Source organism: Oncorhynchus keta, chromosome 18, assembly GCF_023373465.1.
Source record: "Oncorhynchus keta strain PuntledgeMale-10-30-2019 chromosome 18, Oket_V2, whole genome shotgun sequence".
Lineage (NCBI taxonomy): Eukaryota > Metazoa > Chordata > Actinopteri > Salmoniformes > Salmonidae > Oncorhynchus > Oncorhynchus keta.
In genome coordinates this window covers 29422973-29446420 of record NC_068438.1, presented here as the reverse complement: position 1 = coordinate 29446420, position 23448 = coordinate 29422973, and the positions used below count along the sequence as shown (strand labels likewise).

General features: G+C 41.2%; 1 protein-coding gene across 6 annotated transcripts in view; it reads right to left on the bottom strand.

Moving 5' to 3' along the window:
- Positions 1–7557: 7557 nt before the first annotated feature.
- Positions 7558–23448, bottom strand: part of LOC118375293 (RNA-binding protein Musashi homolog 2-like) — a 432377-nt gene continuing 416486 nt past the window's right edge. For 2 of the 6 annotated variants that reach the window (XM_052467848.1, XM_052467850.1), the window contains exons 12-15: positions 21004–21201; positions 14293–14447; positions 10430–10506; positions 7629–7760 (exon numbers count right to left, since the gene is read on the bottom strand). In XM_052467848.1, coding sequence (XP_052323808.1) covers positions 10465–10506; positions 14293–14447; positions 21004–21201 — 395 coding nt within the window. In that variant the 3' untranslated portion in view covers positions 7629–7760; positions 10430–10464. Of the gene's footprint in view, positions 7761–10429; positions 10507–14292; positions 14448–21003; positions 21202–23448 lie in introns of all 6 variants that reach the window. The other 4 variants (XM_052467847.1, XM_052467849.1, XM_052467851.1 and 1 more) reach the window with 3 other exon arrangements.

Sequence of the window (23448 nt, the reverse complement as noted above, 5' to 3'; positions counted from 1 at the left end):
ATTTTATTTTATTTCCAGACAAACACATCGATTTCTGGACCACAGTAGAGGATGGAAACCTTTTCACAAACATTTTTATTATTATCATTATTTGAAAATACAAATATAAAATTACTTTCCACATCTGAGATGTGAGAGACCCCCATCCACTTCAGTTTATTTTACAACAGGGCTTGAGCAAGCCATACAAGAAGACCTGAAAGATGCTTTCAGAATTCAGTCCTATCAGTCAGCTCTCGCGGTAAAAAGTCTGTTAACATTAAAAAATGGGCAAGTGTTAGGAATGGGCAAGGCAATCAGAGGTCGAACCCAAGAGGGAGCATGAGAGAAGAAAAGCCTCTGCTAAGGTAAGGTCAAATGTACTGTAGGAAGAATATTCATAAAGACCCACAGGACTTCTAATGACTGTACCGCTTCCCGAAACCCCCTGTACCCACTCACTCACTCACTCACACACACACTCACTCACTCACTCACTCACTCACTCACTCACTCACTCACTCACTCACTCACTCACTCACTCACTCACTCACTCACTCACTCACTCACTCACTCACTCACTCTCTGCTCTAGCAGTGGCCCATGCCATGGTACTCACTAACCGACAATTTCCCATTTTAAATAATTGTATGTTTTACCCTAAAGTATCAGTTACAGCTTCTTCATTTCATGTTTTCCAGTCCATGTTGCATCATTGGTAAACATAATGTTAAGCGTGACACAAACATAATACAAACAGTGCTGCCTACGTAAACATTTCAGACAGCAAGGAGTTAATTTCATCTGAAATGAGGGTTCAGCCTCAACAAATAGACATGCGCAATAATATATCTTTAACCAACATGTATATACATTATGTACCTGTTATTACAGTAGGTATGTGTGTGTTGTGTGTCTGTTAATTCAGTGATGGGATAATTGTTTGGCCATTGCCTAGCACTTGCCTCAAGATTCAAGTTTAAATGGTTAGGGTACTACCCAATATATCATCCAACACCTTCCAGGTCTTTTTATTTCATTTTTTTTCTCTTTTAAATTTTTTTTTAAAACCAATTATCCAATGATTAAGTAGTCTAGCAAGATGTGTAACATTCATCAGCTGTAAACTGCTGTCCATGTGGGGAAAAAGTACAGCAACTACAGAGCCATGCTACCTTAAAGTCCAAGCTATGAAATATTTTGAATGGATAGCCAGCCAACTTTTACTCTAATCAAATAGTAAATCAGGTATGGTGATATTGGTAGAGGGACATTTAAAACAGAAATGGCATCTTGCAATGTATAACAGAGCCTTACTTAGTACAAACATCACATGCTCTCAGTGGGTACATACTGCTGCCATAATGTCCCGTTTACCAACAGGTTCCGACATGTGCCACATTTTGGCTCAGTCTTCATGAGAATGATGCATACATCCTATCCTACCTCAACTCTGTGGTTCTGTGATTTGCTTAAAATGAAACATGTCCTTTAGGTATCATTTCAATAAGCCCTTCATATAACAACTCATCAATAGCTTTGCACTGTCTTGTTTTCCTTTAGCAGGAGGGTCTTAAAGATGAAGTTATTGCACAGTGCAAATGTCTATAAAAACAAGCAGGCTATACCATCTTTGAATGAGAAGACTTTAAATAGAGACGAAGTACTTGAATGAATCTACAATGTAAGTGTTTCATGATACCCAGGCTTTGATTAAAGTAAAACGCTGCTTCCAATGGTGCAAGAGTACAAAAAGAATTTACTACATTCTCAAATGTTGATAATGAACTCAAACTATAATTATAATTAATTAAGTAGACACCTAAAATTAAATACAACTGTATCCAAAAATAGTAGTGCCAGGGGCCACTGGGATATTGTTTAATAGTACAAACATCAAAACGAGTTTCAAATAATGATCTATAATAGCCATTATTATCATTAGTTTCTAAAAAATATATGATTTCTCCATTAATGTAATAAAATCCATTATACTCAATCATAATTATAGCTTGTGTCCCTCTTGTGAAATAATAACAGAACTGGTTTGTATATCTAGCATTAGCTTTTAAGGTAGTATGGCACACCCCTTTTTAAACATTCAAGTGTGGGGATCAATGCCTTGTTTACGATTCGGTCTTACAGAAATGTCTGATTTAAATGTCCTCAATGATTGCTTTGGTTAGTTGAAACCATGTGAGAACAGTAAAACTGAAAATAGACAAATGGTATTGAAATGAATGTCAGCTTTTTTATATATATATATATATAACTATGGTAATTAAAAAGAGAAAGCTCTTTCCTTACTGGTCCTACATCTCCTAATAGCTACATCTACATCTTAACTACATAACAACTACCACTAATACTAGGAGAGAGTGAGACAGAGAAGGAGTGGGAGACAAAGAGGAAGATAGAGAGATCAACAAATAAGTGTATAGCCACTACACTGGCATCAAAGACGGCACTCTGTTACAAGGTCATTTGCAGGTTTCTTTTTTTCCACACATTACTGAAATACATTGATGATCAACATAAGATTACTGTATAAGGTGCCAGGGAATGGAGAAATAACCGGATGGATGTACAGTACATTCTAATATTGTTAGTATAATAATTATTATTAATATAATCATTAACAACCACAAAAATATTGATACAAATCCTTCTGAATAAAAATGTGAATCATTCAAGGGAACATACTTTTTTCGCTTTTTTGAATTCGTAACATACATGTTTATTTTAATTTGATTATTACTTAAACAAGTCCCCATTTTATTTGACAAGAATCCAGGATTCTACTTCAGAGGAACCATTTCTCAATCTCAACAAACCAGTCCCTAAAGGAAATGAACATTTCTCAATCTCAACAAACCAGTCCCTACAGGAAATGAACATTTCTCAATCTCAACAAACCAGTCCCTACAGGAAATGAACATTTCTCAATCTCAACAAACCAGTCCCTACAGGAAATGAACATTTCTCAATCTCAACAAACCAGTCCCTACAGGAAATGAACATTTCTCAATCTCAACAAACCAGTCCCTACAGGAAATGAACATTTCTCAATCTCAACAAACCAGTCCCCACAGGAAATGAACATTTTCTCAATCTCAACAAACCAGTCCCCACAGGAAATGAACATTTCTCAATCTCAACAAACCAGTCCCCACAGGAAATGAACATTTTCTCAATCTCAACAAACCAGTCTCTACAGGAAATGAACATTTCTCAATCTCAACAAACCAGTCCCTACATGAAATGAACATTTCTCAATCTCAACAAACCAGTCCCCACAGGAAATGAACATTTTCTCAATCTCAACAAACCAGTCCCTACAGGAAATGAACATTTCTCAATCTCAACAAACCAGTCCCTACAGGAAATGAACATTTCTCAATCTCAACAAACCAGTCCTCACAGGAAATGAACATTTTCTCAATCTCAACAAACCAGTCCCCACAGGAAATGAACATTTCTCAATCTCAACAAACCAGTCCCTACAGGAAATGAACATTTCTCAATCTCAAAAACCAGTCCCTACAGGAAATGAACATTTCTCAATCTCAACAAACCAGTCCCTACAGGAAATGAACATTTCTCAATCTCAACAAACCAGTCCCTACAGGAAATGAACATTTCTCAATCTCAACAAACCAGTCCCTACAGGAAATGAACATTTCTCAATCTCAACAAACCAGTCTCTACAGAAAATGAACATTTCTCAATCTCAACAAACCAGTCCCTACAGGAAATGAACATTTCTCAATCTCAACAAACCAGTCCCCACAGGAAATGAACATTTTCTCAATCTCAACAAACCAGTCTCTACAGGAAATGAACATTTCTCAATCTCAACAAACCAGTCCCTACATGAAATGAACATTTCTCAATCTCAACAAACCAGTCCCCACAGGAAATGAACATTTCTCAATCTCAACAAACCAGTCCCTACAGGAAATGAACATTTCTCAATCTCAACAAACCAGTCCCTACAGGAAATGAACATTTCTCAATCTCAACAAACCAGTCCCCACAGGAAATGAACATTTTCTCAATCTCAACAAACCAGTCTCTACAGGAAATGAACATTTCTCAATCTCAACAAACCAGTCCCTACAGGAAATGAACATTTCTCAATCTCAACAAACCAGTCCCCACAGGAAATGAACATTTCTCAATCTCAACAAACCAGTCCCTACAGGAAATGAACATTTCTCAATCTCAACAAACCAGTCCTCACAGGAAATGAACATTTTCTCAATCTCAACAAACCAGTCCCCACAGGAAATGAACATTTCTCAATCTCAACAAACCAGTCCCTACAGGAAATGAACATTTCTCAATCTCAAAAACCAGTCCCTACAGGAAATGAACATTTCTCAATCTCAACAAACCAGTCCCTACAGGAAATGAACATTTCTCAATCTCAACAAACCAGTCCCTACATTAAATGAACATTTCTCAATCTCAACAAACCAGTCCCTACAGGAAATGAACATTTCTCAATCTCAACAAACCAGTCCCCACAGGAAATGAACATTTTCTCAATATCAACAAACCAGTCCCTACAGGAAATGAACATTTCTCAATCTCAACAAACCAGTCCCTACAGGAAATGAACATTTCTCAATCTCAACAAACCAGTCCCTACAGGAAATGAACATTTTCTCAATCTCAACAAACCAGTCCCTACAGGAAATGAACATTTCTCAATCTCAACAAACCAGTCCCTACAGGAAATGAACATTTCTCAATCTCAACAAACCAGTCACCACAGGAAATGAACATATCTCAACAAACCAGTCCCTACAGGAAATGAACATTTCTCAATCTCAACAAACCAGTCCCTCACAGGAAATGAACATTTTCTCAATCTCAACAAACCAGTCCCCACAGGAAATGAACATTTCTCAATCTCAACAAACCAGTCCCTACAGGAAATGAACATTTCTCAATCTCAAAAACCAGTCCCTACAGGAAATGAACATTTCTCAATCTCAACAAACCAGTCCCTACAGGAAATGAACATTTCTCAATCTCAACAAACCAGTCCCTACAGGAAATGAACATTTCTCAATCTCAACAAACCAGTCCCTACAGGAAATGAACATTTCTCAATCTCAACAAACCAGTCCCCACAGGAAATGAACATTTTCTCAATATCAACAAACCAGTCCCTACAGGAAATGAACATTTTCTCAATCTCAACAAACCAGTCCCTACAGGAAATGAACATTTCTCAATCTCAACAAACCAGTCCCCACAGGAAATGAACATTTTCTCAATCTCAACAAACCAGTCTCTACAGGAAATGAACATTTCTCAATCTCAACAAACCAGTCCCTACAGGAAATGAACATTTCTCAATCTCAACAAACCAGTCCCTACAGGAAATGAACATTTCTCAATCTCAACAAACCAGTCCCTACAGGAAATGAACATTTCTCAATCTCAACAAACCAGTCCCCACAGGAAATGAACATTTCTCAATCTCAACAAACCAGTCCTCACAGGAAATGAACATTTTCTCAATCTCAACAAACCAGTCCCTACAGGAAATGAACATTTTCTCAATCTCAACAAACCAGTCTCTACAGAAAATGAACATTTCTCAATCTCAACAAACCAGTCCCTACAGGAAATGAACATTTCTCAATCTCAACAAACCAGTCCCTACAGGAAATGAACATTTCTCAATCTCAACAAACCAGTCCCTACAGGAAATGAACATTTCTCAATCTCAACAAACCAGTCCCTACAGGAAATGAACATTTCTCAATCTCAACAAACCAGTCCCTACAGGAAATGAACATTTCTCAATCTCAACAAACCAGTCCCCCACATGAAATGAACATTTCTCAATCTCAACAAACCAGTCCCTACAGGAAATGAACATTTCTCAATCTCAACAAACCAGTCCATACAGGAAATGAACGTGGTGACAACAGTTACTTGGCTAAGCCGAAATTCTCCAATCTATGGATTATACATGGATTGTATTTATTTATTTTTTGTTAAATAAATGCCCTTTGGGCAAAACAACTTTTTCCAATTGCAAGAGTCAAGATGACTAACCTTTAATGGGAATAAAAAATGATTCTTAAAAAACATTCCTTCATTTATCATCTGATCAAGACCATTTTAAATATCCAACACTTAAAATGTGCACATAGAATATGGTCACTTTCCTTCTTTGTCACAGTGCAACAACTTTTCTCATAATCCATTCATAATTTCAACCGGTTTAAATTTAAAATAAATTAATTTGTCATCTCATCTAAGATAAAACTCACAGGACTGAGGTAATGATAGATGTTTTGCCTTCCTAATTAGTTCAAGAAAACATCACAATAAATGTATGTAAAATATATATGACTTGAACTATTTCCTGTCACATTGAAAGCAGGTGCTCTGTTCAAAATGGATAAACAGCATTAATAATAAGGAAAACAAAAACTGAAGATAACCATAACAAAATGAAACACGTGCAGATTGGTTTGAAATGTATCTGGACACTAGTATTCAACATCTGGTATTTTCAAACTAATACAAAGTAAAAGTGTGCTTTGGATTTGTATCATGTTGTTTTTTTATATAGTATTGACTTCAGTCACAGATACAGTAGCGTTTCACTTAGCGAGAGTCTAGAAGAAGTTGAGCCGGTGTCCTCTTTGAGAGACATTGTGTAGCAATGTCCAGTGTTAACCTTGTGTCATCTTTTAGAAGCTGTGCACTTTTGAGCTCACTATGTAGAAGACAGAACAGTATGCTGGTATGACATTAGCACAGTAAGAAAGACAACAGTATTTACAGAGCAAGCCAACAGTGTTCTTGTAGGATCGAGTGGGGTTATCATGGCATTTTGTGCTACATATGGATTATGATACGACTTAAGAGCATTAAATGTCCTCGTCTTTGAAAGTTGCGCTCTTGCACATTACAGCCTTTTATGATGAACCATCACAAAAATATGGTTCTCGCTGAAACGATTATATGCAGTGATTTGAATAATATTTACAGTTATATTTTTCTTAAAATCTGAATTCACAAAGTATTAAAAGGAAAGGTTATTTTTTCCTGACAACAAAAACATTTGTAAAAAAGGACTGTGAAAATATTGTAGTCCTCTTATTGCCCAAAATAGGTCATTAACAACATTAAAATAAACAACGAAAAAACTACTAAGATATATTAGTTACTCTTAAAATTGAATTAACACCGCCTTTCTTTAGGCCTCATCAGTTCATGTCAGTTTTCTTGTATGTGCAAACTGACACCTGCATTTTTCCATCAGCAAGAATAAAAGCAAACAACCATAGCAACATAGCAATCTGAAAAGAAAAAAAAACAGAAATAAGCCAGTTTACATAAATAGTTACTAATTTCAGAGAGGATCAAAAATATTGGAGTAAATTAAAATTAGAATTAATCTTCCCTTATTAATTTGAAGACTACACCGAAAATAATGAACATAAACTAAACAGATTTAAAATAAGGAACATTTAAAGGACAAAAACCAACTAAATCCTACACAAAGGTACTAGGTTACAGTTGGATATTAAGGATGTGAACGCCAGGTTTGGATTATAGTACAGCAGATTGTAGTTTATTTTTCTGAGATGATTTTGACATTTTCTTCAGTTCTTCTTCACGTGGTGCCGCCTCCACTCTCCTCCTGTGGGTTGATGCTGTAGTGCTTGGCGTTGGATGGCATCACCTGTTCACATAGCCAGTTAAAAACTCCGCCCGGTCTTCCCCGGGCCTCCTGAAATACTCTGCTGGAATGGGAAACAGCGACATTCAAACCAATAGTTAAAACCAAAAGCTCTCCCTTGTCTGTAACACTGATACAGTATGTCATGTCTGATAGCCTTTCCTTCAACTGCCAATATTTTCTTCTGTGCCATTATATCTATTCGTTTTACATTTTCACTTGATTCTGAAACATTTGATTGATGGTAGAACCAATTTTAGAGGTTCGAATTTGTTGAAAAAGCAGATGGTCCAAACTGGATCATCTCAAACCCAGCCTCTGCAGGGGAGAGAGCAGAACGAGTGCTACATCCCATGGGAACATTTTCACTGGCAGAAAGATGGATGGCACTAGCCTGGAATACAAACTCAATTATTTTGTTTCACTATTGCTTCACTTCAAGAAAGGATTCCAGGCTAGGATGGTCACGGCAGTGAGACCAGCCCAGACACAACATAGAGTACAATAGTATTTCTGCTACCACACGACACAGAGTTTTATGGAAGAGGGGCAGCAGGCATGGACAGGATATCACTCCCATGTTAGTCTACAGTACATACAGCATGCACAGAGACAAGCAGTACCACCCAGCTACCAGTTAGATGAGGGGTTAGTTTTTTTAAAAGCAGGTTTACAGAAAACTGCACTTTACTCTGTTGCCTTCTCTGATGGCTTCCACTGTGCTGTCTGGCCCTGTGTTTTTATACTGAACAAAAATATAAACGCAACATGCAAAAATTTCAAAGATTTTCCCGAGTTACAGTTCATATAAGGATATCAATCAATTGAAATAATTTCATTACGCCCTAATCTATGGATTTCACATGACAGGTCCATTGGTGGGCCTGGGAGGGCATAGGTCCACCCACTGGGGAGCCAGGCCCAGCCAATCAGAATGAGTTTTTCCCCACAACAGGGCTTCATTACATACATAAATACTCCCCTGCACAACTTTACATGTTGTATTTATATTTTTGCTCAGTGTTCATACACTAGCAGTGAATTTCAACAACAAATGCTAATTGTTGTACAAAATGTACATCTCCCAGACCCATGGTGATCTTGTTCAGACAGAAATACATACGGTGAAAACTAGAGAAACAGATGACTACATCTGCGTCGTCATTCCATTTCACAACAACACACGATAGGACACAAGGTGGTACACTAAATCAGCGGTGACACCATGCAGTCACTCCCACCATGCAGTCACTCCCACCATGCAGTCACTCCCACCATGCAGTCACTCCCACCATGCAGTCACTCCCACCATGCAGTCACTCCCACCATGCAGTCACTCCCACCATGCAGTCACTCCCACCATGCAGTCACTCCCACCATGCAGTCACTCCCACCATGCAGTCACTCCCACCATGCAGTCACTCCCACCATGCAGTCACTCCCACCATGCAGTCACTCCCACCATGCAGTCACTCCCACCATGCAGTCACTCCCACCATGCAGTCACTCCCACCAGTCTGACACATCTGTCCAACAGAGGGTTCTATGAATAAGACTCCAGAGGAGAGCTGGACTGGGGTGTCTCTGTCTGGGTTGATCAAACTCCACACAAAACTGACTGCTTAAGAATGAAACTTGAAGTGGTGTACTGGACTGTTGCTGCTGAGTAGCTGCAGTGACTAACACTGCCCTAAGGCAAAGATTCTCACTGTAGAGACATACACACACTCTCAGAGTACAAACACGCACGCACACTCACACTCACACTCGCCACTCTCATACTGTACTCAAACTGCTCACAAATGCACTTTATACACACACACGTTCGCTGATGTGGCTTCTAAATGGCCTATAAACAGTCAGACAGTTATGTTTGGAGGTTTGTTTTCATAAAGTTGCTCAATAAACTGCGGCGGTGAGGGTAGAGATGTGGTCTCCAGAGGAGGAAATGACCCAAAGGTGAACAACTGCACAGATCCAGCTCCGCCTCACTCTCAACTCACGCTCCAGACCAGTGTCCATATACAGTAGCACGTCAAATAATATATAAAATAACATGCCATTTAGCAGACACTTTTATCCAAAGTGACTTACAGTCATGCGTACATTTTACTTATGGGTGGCCTCGAGAATTGAACCCACAACCCCGGCAGTGCAAGTGCAACTGAGCCATACAGGACCACAAGAAACTGGAGTCTGTTCCCTGAATAGCCAAGGCCAACCCACCGCACAATATATGACTTGGTTATGACTCTTGGTTGATTGCTGAATTCCAGTGGAAAGCTAGCTACATTAAATCGGTAACACAAGAGAAGGCAACAGTGAGGAAAGCAACAGCAGAGTTTGCATACACCCAGAACACCTTTCCTTTACAGAATACTATGATATTTTATTTTAACAGAATGCATGCTTCGTCTTCTAGAAACAGGGTAACAAAGTGACAATAATGGGGGAAATAGTGTCGGGGCGTTGCAAGTTAGATATGTGTATTTCACCATCTCGGTGGTTTCACAATGGAAAATGACAATCATTCACTTTTTAAAGGGTTTCAATATACAAATCCAAATACACAAAATAAGAATGCAGACATGTAAGCAACGTGTAGAAACCCTGTAGAAAGTGTTTTCTTGTTTTTTGAGGGGGAGGATCTAAATCAGACAGAAAGAGAAAGAACATATAAAAGGAAAAAGGAAGGAAAACGACTAAAACATTATAGAAATGACATAATAATACCTCAAATGAGATGGCAACCAACCACCTGTTAGGTTTCAATGGTATCCATTTGTAAAAGCGGTTGCAATCAACGGCCCCTAAAAGTGTACAGTTAGTACCTGTGTCAGTATGCATTTCAGGGAAAAAGGCTAAAAAGAAACCTATTACTGGTGAGTATATTTTATTCATAGGATGTGCTGCCAGCATGAATGGAAATGTATCTCGTTCATTTCCTCAAGTCAAGTTCGTTTTAGCCATCGGAACAGCATTTAGGCCCCAATTTGGTTCTTTAATTTTGAATGTGGAAAATGGCCACACAGAGGTGGGTCTCAGGTAGTCCCATTGTGGTGCTGCCAACCTGTCTGTGTCCTAGAGCAGAGCTCTATTTATAGGCAGCATAAATTAAATCAAACTATTTCTAAAGAGTCATGGACATGGAAACCGAAGAGGACGGTACCGATGGGGTACATTCTAAGAATGTATTTTTATTTGATAAGAAGCAGTGATTAAAACCAATTGAATTCTGCAGCGATGGACAGCAGTAGTAATTGGAATCACACTTACTGAATTCACCAACAATAAGGATCCATTATAGCCATTTACTGCATTCACCACCAATAAGGATCCATTATAGAGATTTGGATAACTTGCTCGACAATAAGGGGCTAATGCTGGCTAAAGCAGGAGACTAATGTTGTTAACTTCAGATGTCTAAGTGTAGTGTGTATGTATTGTGTGAACAAGGTTTTGTTAAGAAAGCATGGATCAGTAGAACTCTAATGTAATCACATTCACGTAACCACAACAAAAATATGAATCACCAGCAGAATCACACACATGCAAAAGTAACTTCAGCAAAATTACAGTGGGGAGAACAAGTATTTGATACACTGACTATTTTGCAGCTTTTCCTACTTACAAAGCATGTAGAGGTCTGTCATTTGTAAAAGCTCTATTTTTGTCTCAACAGACCACGTGACCTTCTCCCATTCCTCCTCTGGATCATCCAGATGGTCATTGGCAAACTTCAGACGGGCCTGGACATGCGCTGGCTTGAGCAGGGGGACCTTGCGTGCGCAGCAGGATTTTAATCCATGACGGCGTAGTGTGTTACTAATGCTTTTCTTTGAGACTGTGGTCCCAGCTCTCTTCAGGTCATTGACCAGGTTATGCCGTGTAGTTTTGGGCTGATCCCTCACCTTCCTCATGATCATTGATGCCCCATGAGGTGAGATATTGCATGGAGCCCCAGACCGAGGGTGTTTGACCATCATCTTGAACTTCTTACATTTTCTAATAATTGCGCCAACAGTTGTTGCTTTCTCACCAAGCTGCTTGCCTATAGTACTGTAGCCCACCCAGCCTTGTGCAGGTCTACAATTTTACCCCTGATGTCCTTACCCAGGTCTCTGGTCTTGGCCATTGTGGAGAGGTTGGAGTCTGTTTGAGTGTGTGGACAGGTGTCTTTTATACAGGTAACAAGTTCAAACACGTGCAGTTGATACAGGTAATGAGTGGAGAACAGGAGGGCTTCTTAAAGAAAAACGAACAGGTCTGTGAGAGCCGGAATTCTTACTGGTTGGTAGGTGATCAAATACTTATGTCATGCAACAAAATGCTAATTAATTTACTTAAAAATCATACAATGTGATTTTCTGGATTTTTGTTTTAGATTCCGTCTCTCACAGTTGAAGTGTACCTATGATAAAAATTACAGACCTCTACATGCTTTGTAAGTAGGAAAACCTGCAAAATTGGCAGTGTTTCAAATACTTGTTCTCCCGCCTGTATATTGAGGATGGAAAGAATGGAAACGGAAGTACTCCTCCAAAGCAAATGTGTCACCCAACCCATTACCCATTACCCAACCCATTACCCATTACCCAACCCATTACCCATTACCCAACCCATTACCCAAATCAAATCAAACCCAACCCATTACCCAACCCATTACCCATTACCCAACCCATTACCCATTACCCATTACCTAACCCCTTACCCATTACTCATTACCCAACCCATTACCCAACCCATTACCCATTACCCATTTCCCAACACATTACCCATTACCCAACCAATTACCCAACCCATTACCCATTACCCAACCCATTACCCAACCAATTACCCAACCCAACCCATTACCCATTACCCAACCCAACCCAACCCAACGTGTCACCCAACCCATTACCCAACCCAACGTGTCACCCAACCCAACCCATTACCCAACCCAACGTGTCACCCAACCCAACCCATTACCCAACCCAACGTGTCACCCAACCCAACCCATTACCCAACCCAACGTGTCACCCAACCCAACCCATTACCCAACCCATTATGTAGCTGAAACTGTGAACTTCAACAGCCAATGTCCAAAAAATAAAATATGTGCCGCTACATAAGACAATCATAAGAACTGAGCTTGAAGAGAAAAATATCAGCTATTTCATTCTATGTAGGTTGGGATAGCCATATATAGCAACAGCATGAAATATTTCTGACTAGGGATTTTGAGTGCCAACGGTGCCTGTCATTTCTGAAATATAGACAAGATCTTCAACCTACATTTCCCTTATTTAGGGTGAAACTGTCTCTCAAAGTCAAGTGGAAGGTGACATTCCATTCCGATTGTAAAAGATGGTTCAGCAGTTAGCTAATCTAATGAAAGCCCTCTCTGTTTGCAGAGTGGTGCTTTATGTGCCGACATGGTTCCTTTAAAATGTCTCTAACATGCTAGGAATGCACCGGAAGACAAGGTGTTCAGTGGGCCAAACATACAAAAAGTCTTCTTCAGTTTTCAGCACACCTTGAGTTGCATTTTGGACAAGAGTTCAAATAGGGAGAACTGTATTAATTATCGGTGTGGCAGAGTACAAGGCTTTTAGTTACTCATCCATTTTAGTTGGAGCAGATTTTTCTCCGTGCTTTTTCCTAAGCTGGCTAAAATCCATCAATACCCTCATCAAAGGTTCCAGACTGAAGCATACAACAGGGGTAATGAATGTCAGTGTCTTCAAAGGACATGGAGAAAATATTCTTACGACAGTGGTTTAACGCACAAGGGGTTATTATTGTTGTATTGATTTACATAATGCACTTTGAATGAGGACCCTTTCAAAGCCCTGGAATTCATCTGGTGTGAGTCTACTCAAATCAGGAGTCACCACCACTGAAAAGGTGAAACAAAATAACTAATTGCAGGATTTCTTGACCTTCTGGCTGGCGCATGAACAGAAGTACACTGACACGTCAGAGAGGTGATGACAGGCCGTACAAGTTCACAGTTTGTTTTAACGTTACTGCAGCTGACAGAAAAAATCAAATGTGTGAATGAGGACGAAATGTTGGTAATGTACACAATCACACAGACCCAACCACGCACCTGAGCACCTGTCAGCACTTGTGCCTTATTTGATGTTTAGATGGCAAACATTCTCACTGCATTGCAGGCACATATTCATTGTAAAGCTTTAATAGGCCTAAACTCTGACACAGTGACACTGAACACACTGATTATGCCTGCATTATTGTTTGACTAAAGTGGAACAGAGTGACCAGTAGAACTTTGATTGACAGAGATTGTAATCTGATGAATGTTTACATGACGCCATCACGTTCACATACAGTAAGCACTACTTAATCTACAGCTCTCGTCTGATATACATGATACATTTAGCATAACAAACGGAAGAGCGCACAAGACATCTGTAGAATAATAAGCAGACCGATCTCTTTTGTGGATAGAAATCATATCCTTCAGACTGATGAAATATCCTGACGATGAGTTGAAATAAGCTGAGAGAATGAACAAGGAATATGGTTGACAGCACAAAGAAGATGAAGGCGGTATTGGACAAGGTGAACGAGTTGCTGTAAGCTGTACTTACAGCAATGCTGTGGCCGAAGCCAGAGCCAGGCTGTGGGCTAGCAGCACTAATGTAGTTGCCCACACCGGAGTCCTGGCTGGGAGTGCCATAGACGTCAGCCACGGGCCCAGGACTGTTGGTGCCGGGGAAGGCTCCGGGCCTGGCCTGGTTGGTGCCTGACGGAAGGGGGGAAGCGGGGGTGCCAGAATTGGATGATCAACGTAGCTATTTAGGACTGGTGGTGTGCAGAGATGGATAAAAGCTAAGTTTGAAGCTGAGGCCTGGCATGCATAGTGGGAGAGACTATAAGAACACTGGTGACCTGCAAAACTACTAACCTGACCCTTACCTTAAATGGAAAAAAAACGTTTGTATTTTTTCATTAGTCCCATATTGATACAGTCCCAAAATGTTTTGCATGTCAGCAGTCATGTTTTCAAGATATTGGACTTTCAAGAAGCAAAGTGTCACCAGCCACATTATCATGATGATGCAAAACACCAAATTATTTTATTATTATTATTATTTTGGGGGGGGATTTTCCCTTTAACCAAACGGTAACCAATTCTGAAAGTAAATATCAGTTTGCAGGTCAGTAGTGTCCGTATAGCCTTTTCCATGCACAGTAAAATAAATCAAATCAAATAAAAATACTGGGATGAAAAACACAAAACACAAACCTCAATACACTACAGTCAAACAGGAAATGATAATGTCAGAGAGGAAGAAGGAAGAGTGTTTATAGTTTATGTATACATTAATTAGTTCAAATTGAATGTAACGCAAGCAGAAACGTATTAATAATGTTTAAATGTGATGTTTGTATGAGGAGCCTGGTATAAACATGTACAGTACCAGTTACATTTTGGACACATCTACTCATTCAAGGGTTTTTCATTATTATTTACTATTTTTTGCATTGTAGAATAATAGTGAAGACATCAAAACTATGAAATAACACATGGAATCATGTAGTAACCAAAAAAGTGTTCAAATAATCAAATAGTACTTTATATTTGAGATTCTTCAAAGTAGCCACCCTTTGCCTTGATGGCAGCTTTGCACACTCTTGGCATTCTCTCCACCAGCTTCATGAGGTAGTCACCTGGAATGCATTTAAATGAACAGGTGTGTCTTGTTAAAAGTTAATTTGTGGAATCTCTTTCCTTCTTAATGTGTTTGAGCCAATCAGTTGTGTTGTGACAAGGTAGGGGTGGTATACAGAAGATAGCCCTACTTGGTAAAATACCAAGTCCATTTTGTGGCAAGAACAGCTCAAATAAGCAACAACAAAAATGACAGTCCGTCATTACTTTAAGACGTGAAGGTCAGTCAACACGGAACATTTCAAGAATTTTGAAAGTTTCTTCAAGTGCAGTCGCAAAAACCATCAAGCGCTATGATGAAACTGGTTCTCATGAGGACCGCCACACAAAAGGAAGACACAGAGTTAGATCTGCTGCAAAGGATAAGTTCATTAGTTACCAGCCTCAGAAATTGCAACCCAAATAAAATGCTTCACAGAGTTCAAGTAACAGACACATGTCAACATGAACTTTTCAGAGGAGACCGCGTGAATCAGGCCTTTGTGGTCGAATTGCTGCAAAGAAACCACTACTAAAGGACACCAATAAGAAGAAGAGACTTGCTTGGGCCAAGAAACACAAGCAATTCACATTAGACCGGTGAAAATCTGTACGAATTTGAGATTTTTGGTTCCAACCGCCATGTCTTTGTGAGACGTAGAATAGGTGAACAGATGATCTATGCATGTGTAGGTCCCATCGTGAAGCATGGAGGAGGAGGTGTGATGGTGTGGGGGTGCTTTGCTGGTGACACTGTCAGTGATTTATTTAGAATTCTAGGGACACTTAACCAGCAGATCTAACACAGCATTCTGCAGCAATACGCCATCCCATCTGATTTGGGCTTAGTGGGACTATCATTTGTTTTTCAACAGGACAGTGATCCGACACACCTCCAGGCTGTGTAAGGGCTATTCGACCAAGAAGGAGAGTGATGGAGTGCTGCATTAGATGACCTGGCCTCCACAATCACCTGACCTCAACCCAATTGAGATGGTTTGGGATGAGTTGGACCGCAGAGTGAAGGAAAAGCAGCCAACAAGTGCTCAGCATCAAGTGCTCAGCATCAAGTGCTCAGCATCAAGGCAAAGGGTGGCTACTTTGAAGAATCTAAAATATGTTTTGATTTGTTTAACACTTTTTGGTTACTACATGATTCCATATGTGTTATTTCATAGTTTTGATGTCTTCACTATTATTCTACAGTGTAGAAAATAGTCAAAACAAAGAAGAACACTTGAATGAGTAGGTGTGTCTAAACTTTTGACTGGTACTATACATATGCAAAATGTATACATATTCTACAAGCCATCTGACCAGCTCCAACTAAACACGGTTTTAAAAGACGATGTAATTCAGGATGCTCATGCATGGCCAGTTTTCTACTTTTATGTACTCTAAGCATTCATATTCCATGCAAACAACAAAATAGCGTAGATTTAAGACAGTGCGAGAGCTGTTCTATAAAGGGAAGATATGAAGGCTATCTCTCTACACATCAGCTGAAGGAGCTCATCTCAAGATCCTATAGGGTGAAAAAACGTGGCAGAGAAAAAGTGAGCTGCCTCTTTGCGGGTCCCTCTCCTTATCACTTTTTTACATCTCTCCGTCTAGCGCTGCGTTGTGCGTCCGCCAGCGTCAAATATGACTGCCCGTTCATGAATCCCACTTTCATACAATAAATTGCTGCAGGGATTTGGGCACAACACCCCCTATCTAATCAACACCTGTCGCTAGGAGAGGCCCTCTCTCTCTCTCCTCCTTTAAATATATGATGGTGATTATCTTTCCCTTAGTGCCAGGGGTATCAGGCCTAGCTGGTGCCTGACAGCCAGGAAATTACACAGGGTGTCCTGGGTAATGCCTGCTAAAAGACTGCATCATTGAGTCACATTTCCACAGCAGCCTCCCACCAAGCCCAGCCGGCCCTTCCGCATAGAGCGAGAGAGAGAGAGAGAGAGAGCACATTAAAGAGCAGAGCTCTGCATATCAGAGCTCATCCAGAGAGAAAGAGAGAGAGAGAGAGAGAGTGAGAGAAGAGAGTGAGAGAGAAGAGAGCTTGAGAGAGAGAAAAGAGCGACAGAGAGAGAGAAAAGAGCGAGAGAGAGAGAGAAGAGAGCGAGACAGAAAGAAGAGAGAGGGAAAAGAGAGAGAGAGGGAGAAGAGAGCACGGAGAGAGAAGAGAGCGAGAGAGATAGAGAAAAGAGCGAAAGAGAAGACAGTGAGCAAGAGAGAAGAGAGCGAGTGGAGAGAGAAGAGAGAGAGAAGAGAGCAAGAAGAGAGAGAGAAGAGAGGAGAGAGAGAGAGAAAAGAGGAAAGGAAATATAGAGAGCGAGAAGAGAGCGAGGATAGGAGAGAAAAAATAGAGAGAGAAAAGAGAGAAAATAGAGAGAGAGAAGAGAGTGAGAGAGGAGAGTGAAAATAGAGAGAGAAGATAGTGAGAGAGAAGAGAGCAAGAGAGAAGAGAGCGAGAGAGAGAGAAAGAGGCAAGAGAAAAGAGAGAGAGAAGAGAGAGAGAAGAGAAAAGAGAGAAAAGAGAGCGAGAGAGAAGATAGAGAGAAGAGAGAGTGTGTGTGTGTTTAATGTATGACGGGCAGGGAAGATAGACAGCCACTATAACCAACTGACGAAAGTCTGAACAGCCAATCTAGATGACCTTGGCAGTGTATGTGAGGAAAACTACGGCTATAAAGCGAGAGGGGCAAAGAGAGACAGAATCTTTTGAAAAGTAGAACACGACGCCGGGGAGAAATCCCAGACCAATAATAATGGCAATTAAGAAATGAGAGAGCAGGAAATAAAAAAGAAAAGGGGAAGTAGAGGAACCATGGGGTTGGCTTAAATTGCTCTAATTGTTGTCTAGACTACTTGAGCCATTGCTGCTGTCAGCTCAGCACCAGGTGACCCTCTGTTTTAGTGTGTTGAAAAGACAAATTAAAATAAATAAAAACAAGAGCAGATATTCAAATTAAAAAATCCGGGGAACCTCGGGCCCCCATGGCGAGGTCTGCTAATTTTTCTCGCCGAGCGCCGCTCAGTGACACTCCTATTAATAAAGGAATATTAAATCAGTCTTCCACTGCAGCTGGAAGCTTTTGCTTGGTGCGGATGTGGATTGAAAGGGAGGTCTATTAATGCGTTTGATCTGAAGACTCGTGAGGGTAAGGGTTATTAAAACCAGCTCAAGAAAGGAGACAGTCTAGATGAGAATGGAGGAGGATTTAGCCACACATTGTAATATGTGTCAAAATTAAATCTCAGTATAAACTAAGTGGGCTACGCTATACAGATACACCTCCATGATCACCATAGATGATTGGATTGTGAAAGATATTGTAAGGTGTAACTGTGCTCTCATAAAAGTGTTGTATGATTAAAAAAAACACAATATTATCTATGGATATCACTGTTTGGGAGCAGAAAACGCATATTCACACATACACACACACACACACACACCCGGACACACACACACACCACATCAAATATTTCCTTCTCCCTCTAACAAGAGCAGATTAAATAATGAAATGATAAAGATAGAGTAGCCTCATTGTGAGGGAGAAATAAACAACTTCTCAGAGTGACATTGCTGCTTAGTATCAAGCAGTTCCTGACTGGCTGCACTGTTCTTATCAGAGTGACCCAGTCCTGACATGGCTGTTTTATCCACTGTATCTCTGTTTATACAGCAGGCTAGATTCCTCATAATTGCTAGACTTTGCTGAACTGCACATCCCCCTGGCCGTTCCCATGTTGAACAGGATTTACAGTATTTAAACCCCACTGTCAGCCCCACTAATAACTACACATGACTTACACTCATTGGAGCACAGTTGTGGGGTTAGAACACTATTGGTCATTTAAAAAGAATCTCAATGCAATAAAATGTCCAGCACTTTCTGCTCCAGTCTAGATTTCTCCAAGGAAATATGGCTTGAAGAACAAGAAAAGAAGTGGAAAAAGATGGTGTGTGTTTCTGAAGGCTATAGATCATTCAGACTGGCTGTGCATGACCTATGATAACCTGTTCAATTCCTTCTTTATTCTTTCCTCATCAAATATATTACATTCCAGCAACAAAACATTATCTGGAAAGATAATGTCAAGCCAACAGGAATAATTTGCCACAGAACTTTTGCTCAAATTATTTATGATGATATTCACTATAGTCAAATACAAGCATTGGGAGCTCAATTTGTGGTCACTCGTTCTGTATGACAAATTCCTCATCAATTAGCAGTCTAAAAACATATAAATGATGGTTCATCACCTTATATAAAAAAGTAATGCACTGTACCAACAAACACGATGCATTGTGGGTAAGCAAGGGATGGAGATCAATATTTGAAGGGTGCGATAAGAAAAAATAATATTGACCTTGCTATATCTTAAAGAAAAACCGGTCTTACTGTAACTGTATAACTTTAGACCGTCCCCTCGCCCATACCCGGGCGCGAACCAGGGACCCTCTGCACACACAACAACAGTCACCCACGAAGCATCATTACCCATCGCGCCACAAAAGCCGCGGCCCTTGCAGAGAAAGGGGAACCACTACTTCAAGGTCTCAGAGCAAGTTATGTCACCGATTGAAACTCTATTTAGCGCGCACCACACTCTCACTCTCTCTTTCTCTCTCTTTTACACTCCCCCTCTCTCTCTTTTACACTCTCACACTCTTTTACACTCTCACTCTCCCTCTCTTTTATACTATCACTCTCTCTCTCTTTTACACTCTCACTCTCACTCTCTCTCTCTCTCTTTTTTACACTCTCACTCTCTCTCTTTCTTTTACACTCTCACACTCTTTTACACTCTCACTCTCTCTCTTTTACACTCTCACTCTCTCTCTTTCTTTTACACTCTCACACTCTTTTACACTCTCACTCTCTCTCTTTCTTTTACACTCTCACTCTCTCTTTTACACTCTCCCTCTTTCTCTCTTTTACACTCTCACTCTCTCTTTTACACTCTCCCTCTCTCTATCTTTTACACTCTCACACTCTTTTACACTCTCACTCTCTATTTTACACTCTCACTCTCTCTCTCTTTTACACTCTCACTCTCTCTGTCTCTTTTACACTCTCACTCTCTCCCTCGCTTTTACACTCTCACTCTCTTTCTTGTACACTCTCTCTCTCTTTTACACTCTCACTCTCTCTCTCTATTTCACACTCTCTCTTTTACACTCTCACTCTCTCTTTTACACTCTCGCTCTCTCTCTCTCTTTTACACTCTCACTCTCTCTCACTCTCTCTTTTACACTCTCACTCTCTCTCTCATTTACACTCTCACTCTCTCTTTAAAAACTCTTGCTCTCTCTCTCTTTTACACTCTCACTCTCTCTCTCTCTTTTACACTCTCACTCTCTCTCTCTTTCACACTCTCACTCTCTCTTTTACACTCTCTCTCTTTTACTCTTTTACACTCTTTCTTTCTCACACACACACACACACACACACACACACACACACACACACACACACACACACACACACACACACACACACACACACACACACACACACACACACACACACACACACACACACAATAGCCTTCTGATAATTCCTAAGTAGAGTTCATGAATCTGAATGGCATCATTGACTAATTGAAGGATTGAATGAGACGTTAGCGGGGTACACACCTGGGCTCTTAAAGGGGTCCGGGCTGTGCTGCAGGTGGTGCTGGAGGGGGGAGTTGCAGGCGGAGGTGGCATGATGCTCACTGTGCTGCAGCATCTGAGCAGCATGGGGCCCGAGGGAGCCAAAGTCGGCAAAGGAGCAGGGCGGCCCCCGCAGGTCACTGGGCCCGGCCCCGGAATAGAACCCATAATCTGGGAACCCTGAGAGATAAGAGTATAGTATAGGGAGGGAGGGAGGGAGGGAGGGAGGGAGGGAGGGAGGGAGGGAGGGAGGGAGGGAGGGAGGGGAGGGAGGGAGGGAGGGGAGGAGGGAGGGAGGGAGGGAGGGAGGGAGGGGGGGTGGGTGGGAGGGAGGGAGGGAGGGAGGGAGGGAGGGAGGGAGGGTGGGTGGGTGGGTGGGAGGGGAGGGAGGGAGGTAGGGAGGGAGGGAGGGAGGGAGGGAGGGAGGGAGGGAGGGAGGGAGGGAGGGAGGGAGGGAGGGAGGGAGGGAGGGGAGGGAGGGAGGGGAGGGAGGGAGGGATGGAGGGGTGGGTGGGAGGGGGGAGGGAGGGAGGGAGGGAGGGAGGGAGGGAGGGTGGGTGGGTGGGTGGGTGGGTGGGAGGGGAGGGAGGGAGGGGGAGGGAGGGAGGGAGGGAGGGAGGGAGGGAGGGAGGGAGGGAGGGAGGGAGGGAGGGAGGGAGGGAGGGGAGGGAGGGAGGGAGGGGAGGGAGGGAGGGATGGAGGGGTGGGTGGGAGGGGGGGGAGGGAGGGAGGGAGGGAGGGAGGGAGGGAGGGAGGGAGGGAGGGAGGGAGGGAGGGAGGGAGGGAGGGAGGGAGGGAGGGAGGGAGGGAGGGGCGGGATGGGACGCATGTCCATCATCTTGGAAACATTTTACACAGTACTATAGTAACGTAATGGCTTTTTTTGTTGTTATTTTATTGCTATGTTGTTGTTGTTTTTCTGCATGGTATTGTGGTGTAGTAAAGAGGAAGGCAAACTACAGCAAACATCCATGATGCTTCCCCCCACCGCCCACCTCCCCCCAGCTGCCCCACTGGCAGTGTGTGTGTGTGTGTAATGTGGTATGAGAGACTGGGTACAGGGGCACTACATTACACACATACCAGCCCTGCTCCCTAAAACTAGTGTAGCTGATGTGGCCTCAGGCTAAAAATGATGGTCAAATAAAATCTTTAGCAGAACTTACAACAGGTCAGTTCATGTAATCTTCACTTGCTCGCTTCAAAACACACACATAATAACTGTGTGAAATACACACACTAAGAGCTCAAGAGTGAAAAATAACCAAAATGAGATTCTCCTAAAATAAGCGGGAGAATGATGAAGGAAAATCTATTATTCATGTTTGGGCTTCTGCTCATAAATCAATATGATTAGAACAGCAATTCCTCATTCATTTTAGATTTGACACAGGCAAGATTCCACAATGTACTGGACTACTGATGTGGTGGAGAGGAGAAACAGACACAAGGCATTTGTAGCCTAGTGGGCGGCAGGGTAGCCTAGTGGTTAGAGCGTTGGACTAGTAACCGGAAGGTTGCAAGTTCAAACCCCCGAGCTGACAAGGTCTGTCGTTCTGCCGCTGAACAGGCAGTTAACCCACTGTTCCTAGGCCGTCATTGAAAATAAGAATTTGTTCTTAACTGACTTGCCTAGTTAAATAAAGGTAATATAAAGCTTACAGCTCCAAACCGTGCACACTCACAGAGAGCTGCATTATCTGTGTAAATGGAATGTACTTAAAGAATATTATGCTTTCGTGTTTTTATATTTGTTTAGTTTCAGTTAGTTTTCAGTACTGATTTGCTAGTTTTTATATTATTTTGTTTAAAAAAATTGTGTCACTTTCACAATCTGCAACGTTCATCAGGGGTGTGTTTAGCAGGACGCAACGTTTTGGAATGTTCAGATAGAAATAGCCTATGTAGAATAATATGAATATGTAGAATCAGCTCTATTCATGGCTCTATTCATGGCATTTCTATCTGCAACGTTCAAGACTGTTTGGCAACGAAACATGGCAAAGGTCTTGTGTCAGTCATTAGATTAGGTTTGGTTTAAATTCTGAAGTAAATCTCAATGTGACTTGGATTTAAAAGGAATAGTACAGACTGGTACAAAAAATACGGTGGAAGGAAACTCTCTCTCGCCCAAGTTTACACCAATACAATACTTTTTAACTTTAGTATTGTAAGAAGAATCAAGTTAGCTACCTAGCTGATTTTGTTAGCTAGTGACACTGGTGATAGTGATGCACAAGCTAGGCTTATTTAAACATTGCCATCAACTGGCAGCATTTGCCTGCCATTTAGTACTTGAAAACCCCACTAGATTGTTGGCCAAAGCTTAGAATTTTATTTAACTCGAATTCATGGTGGTTTTTATTTTATATGATTTCGTTTTGGAGTAAAATAGAATAGTTTCAGTATATTTTTTGTTTTTCCAAA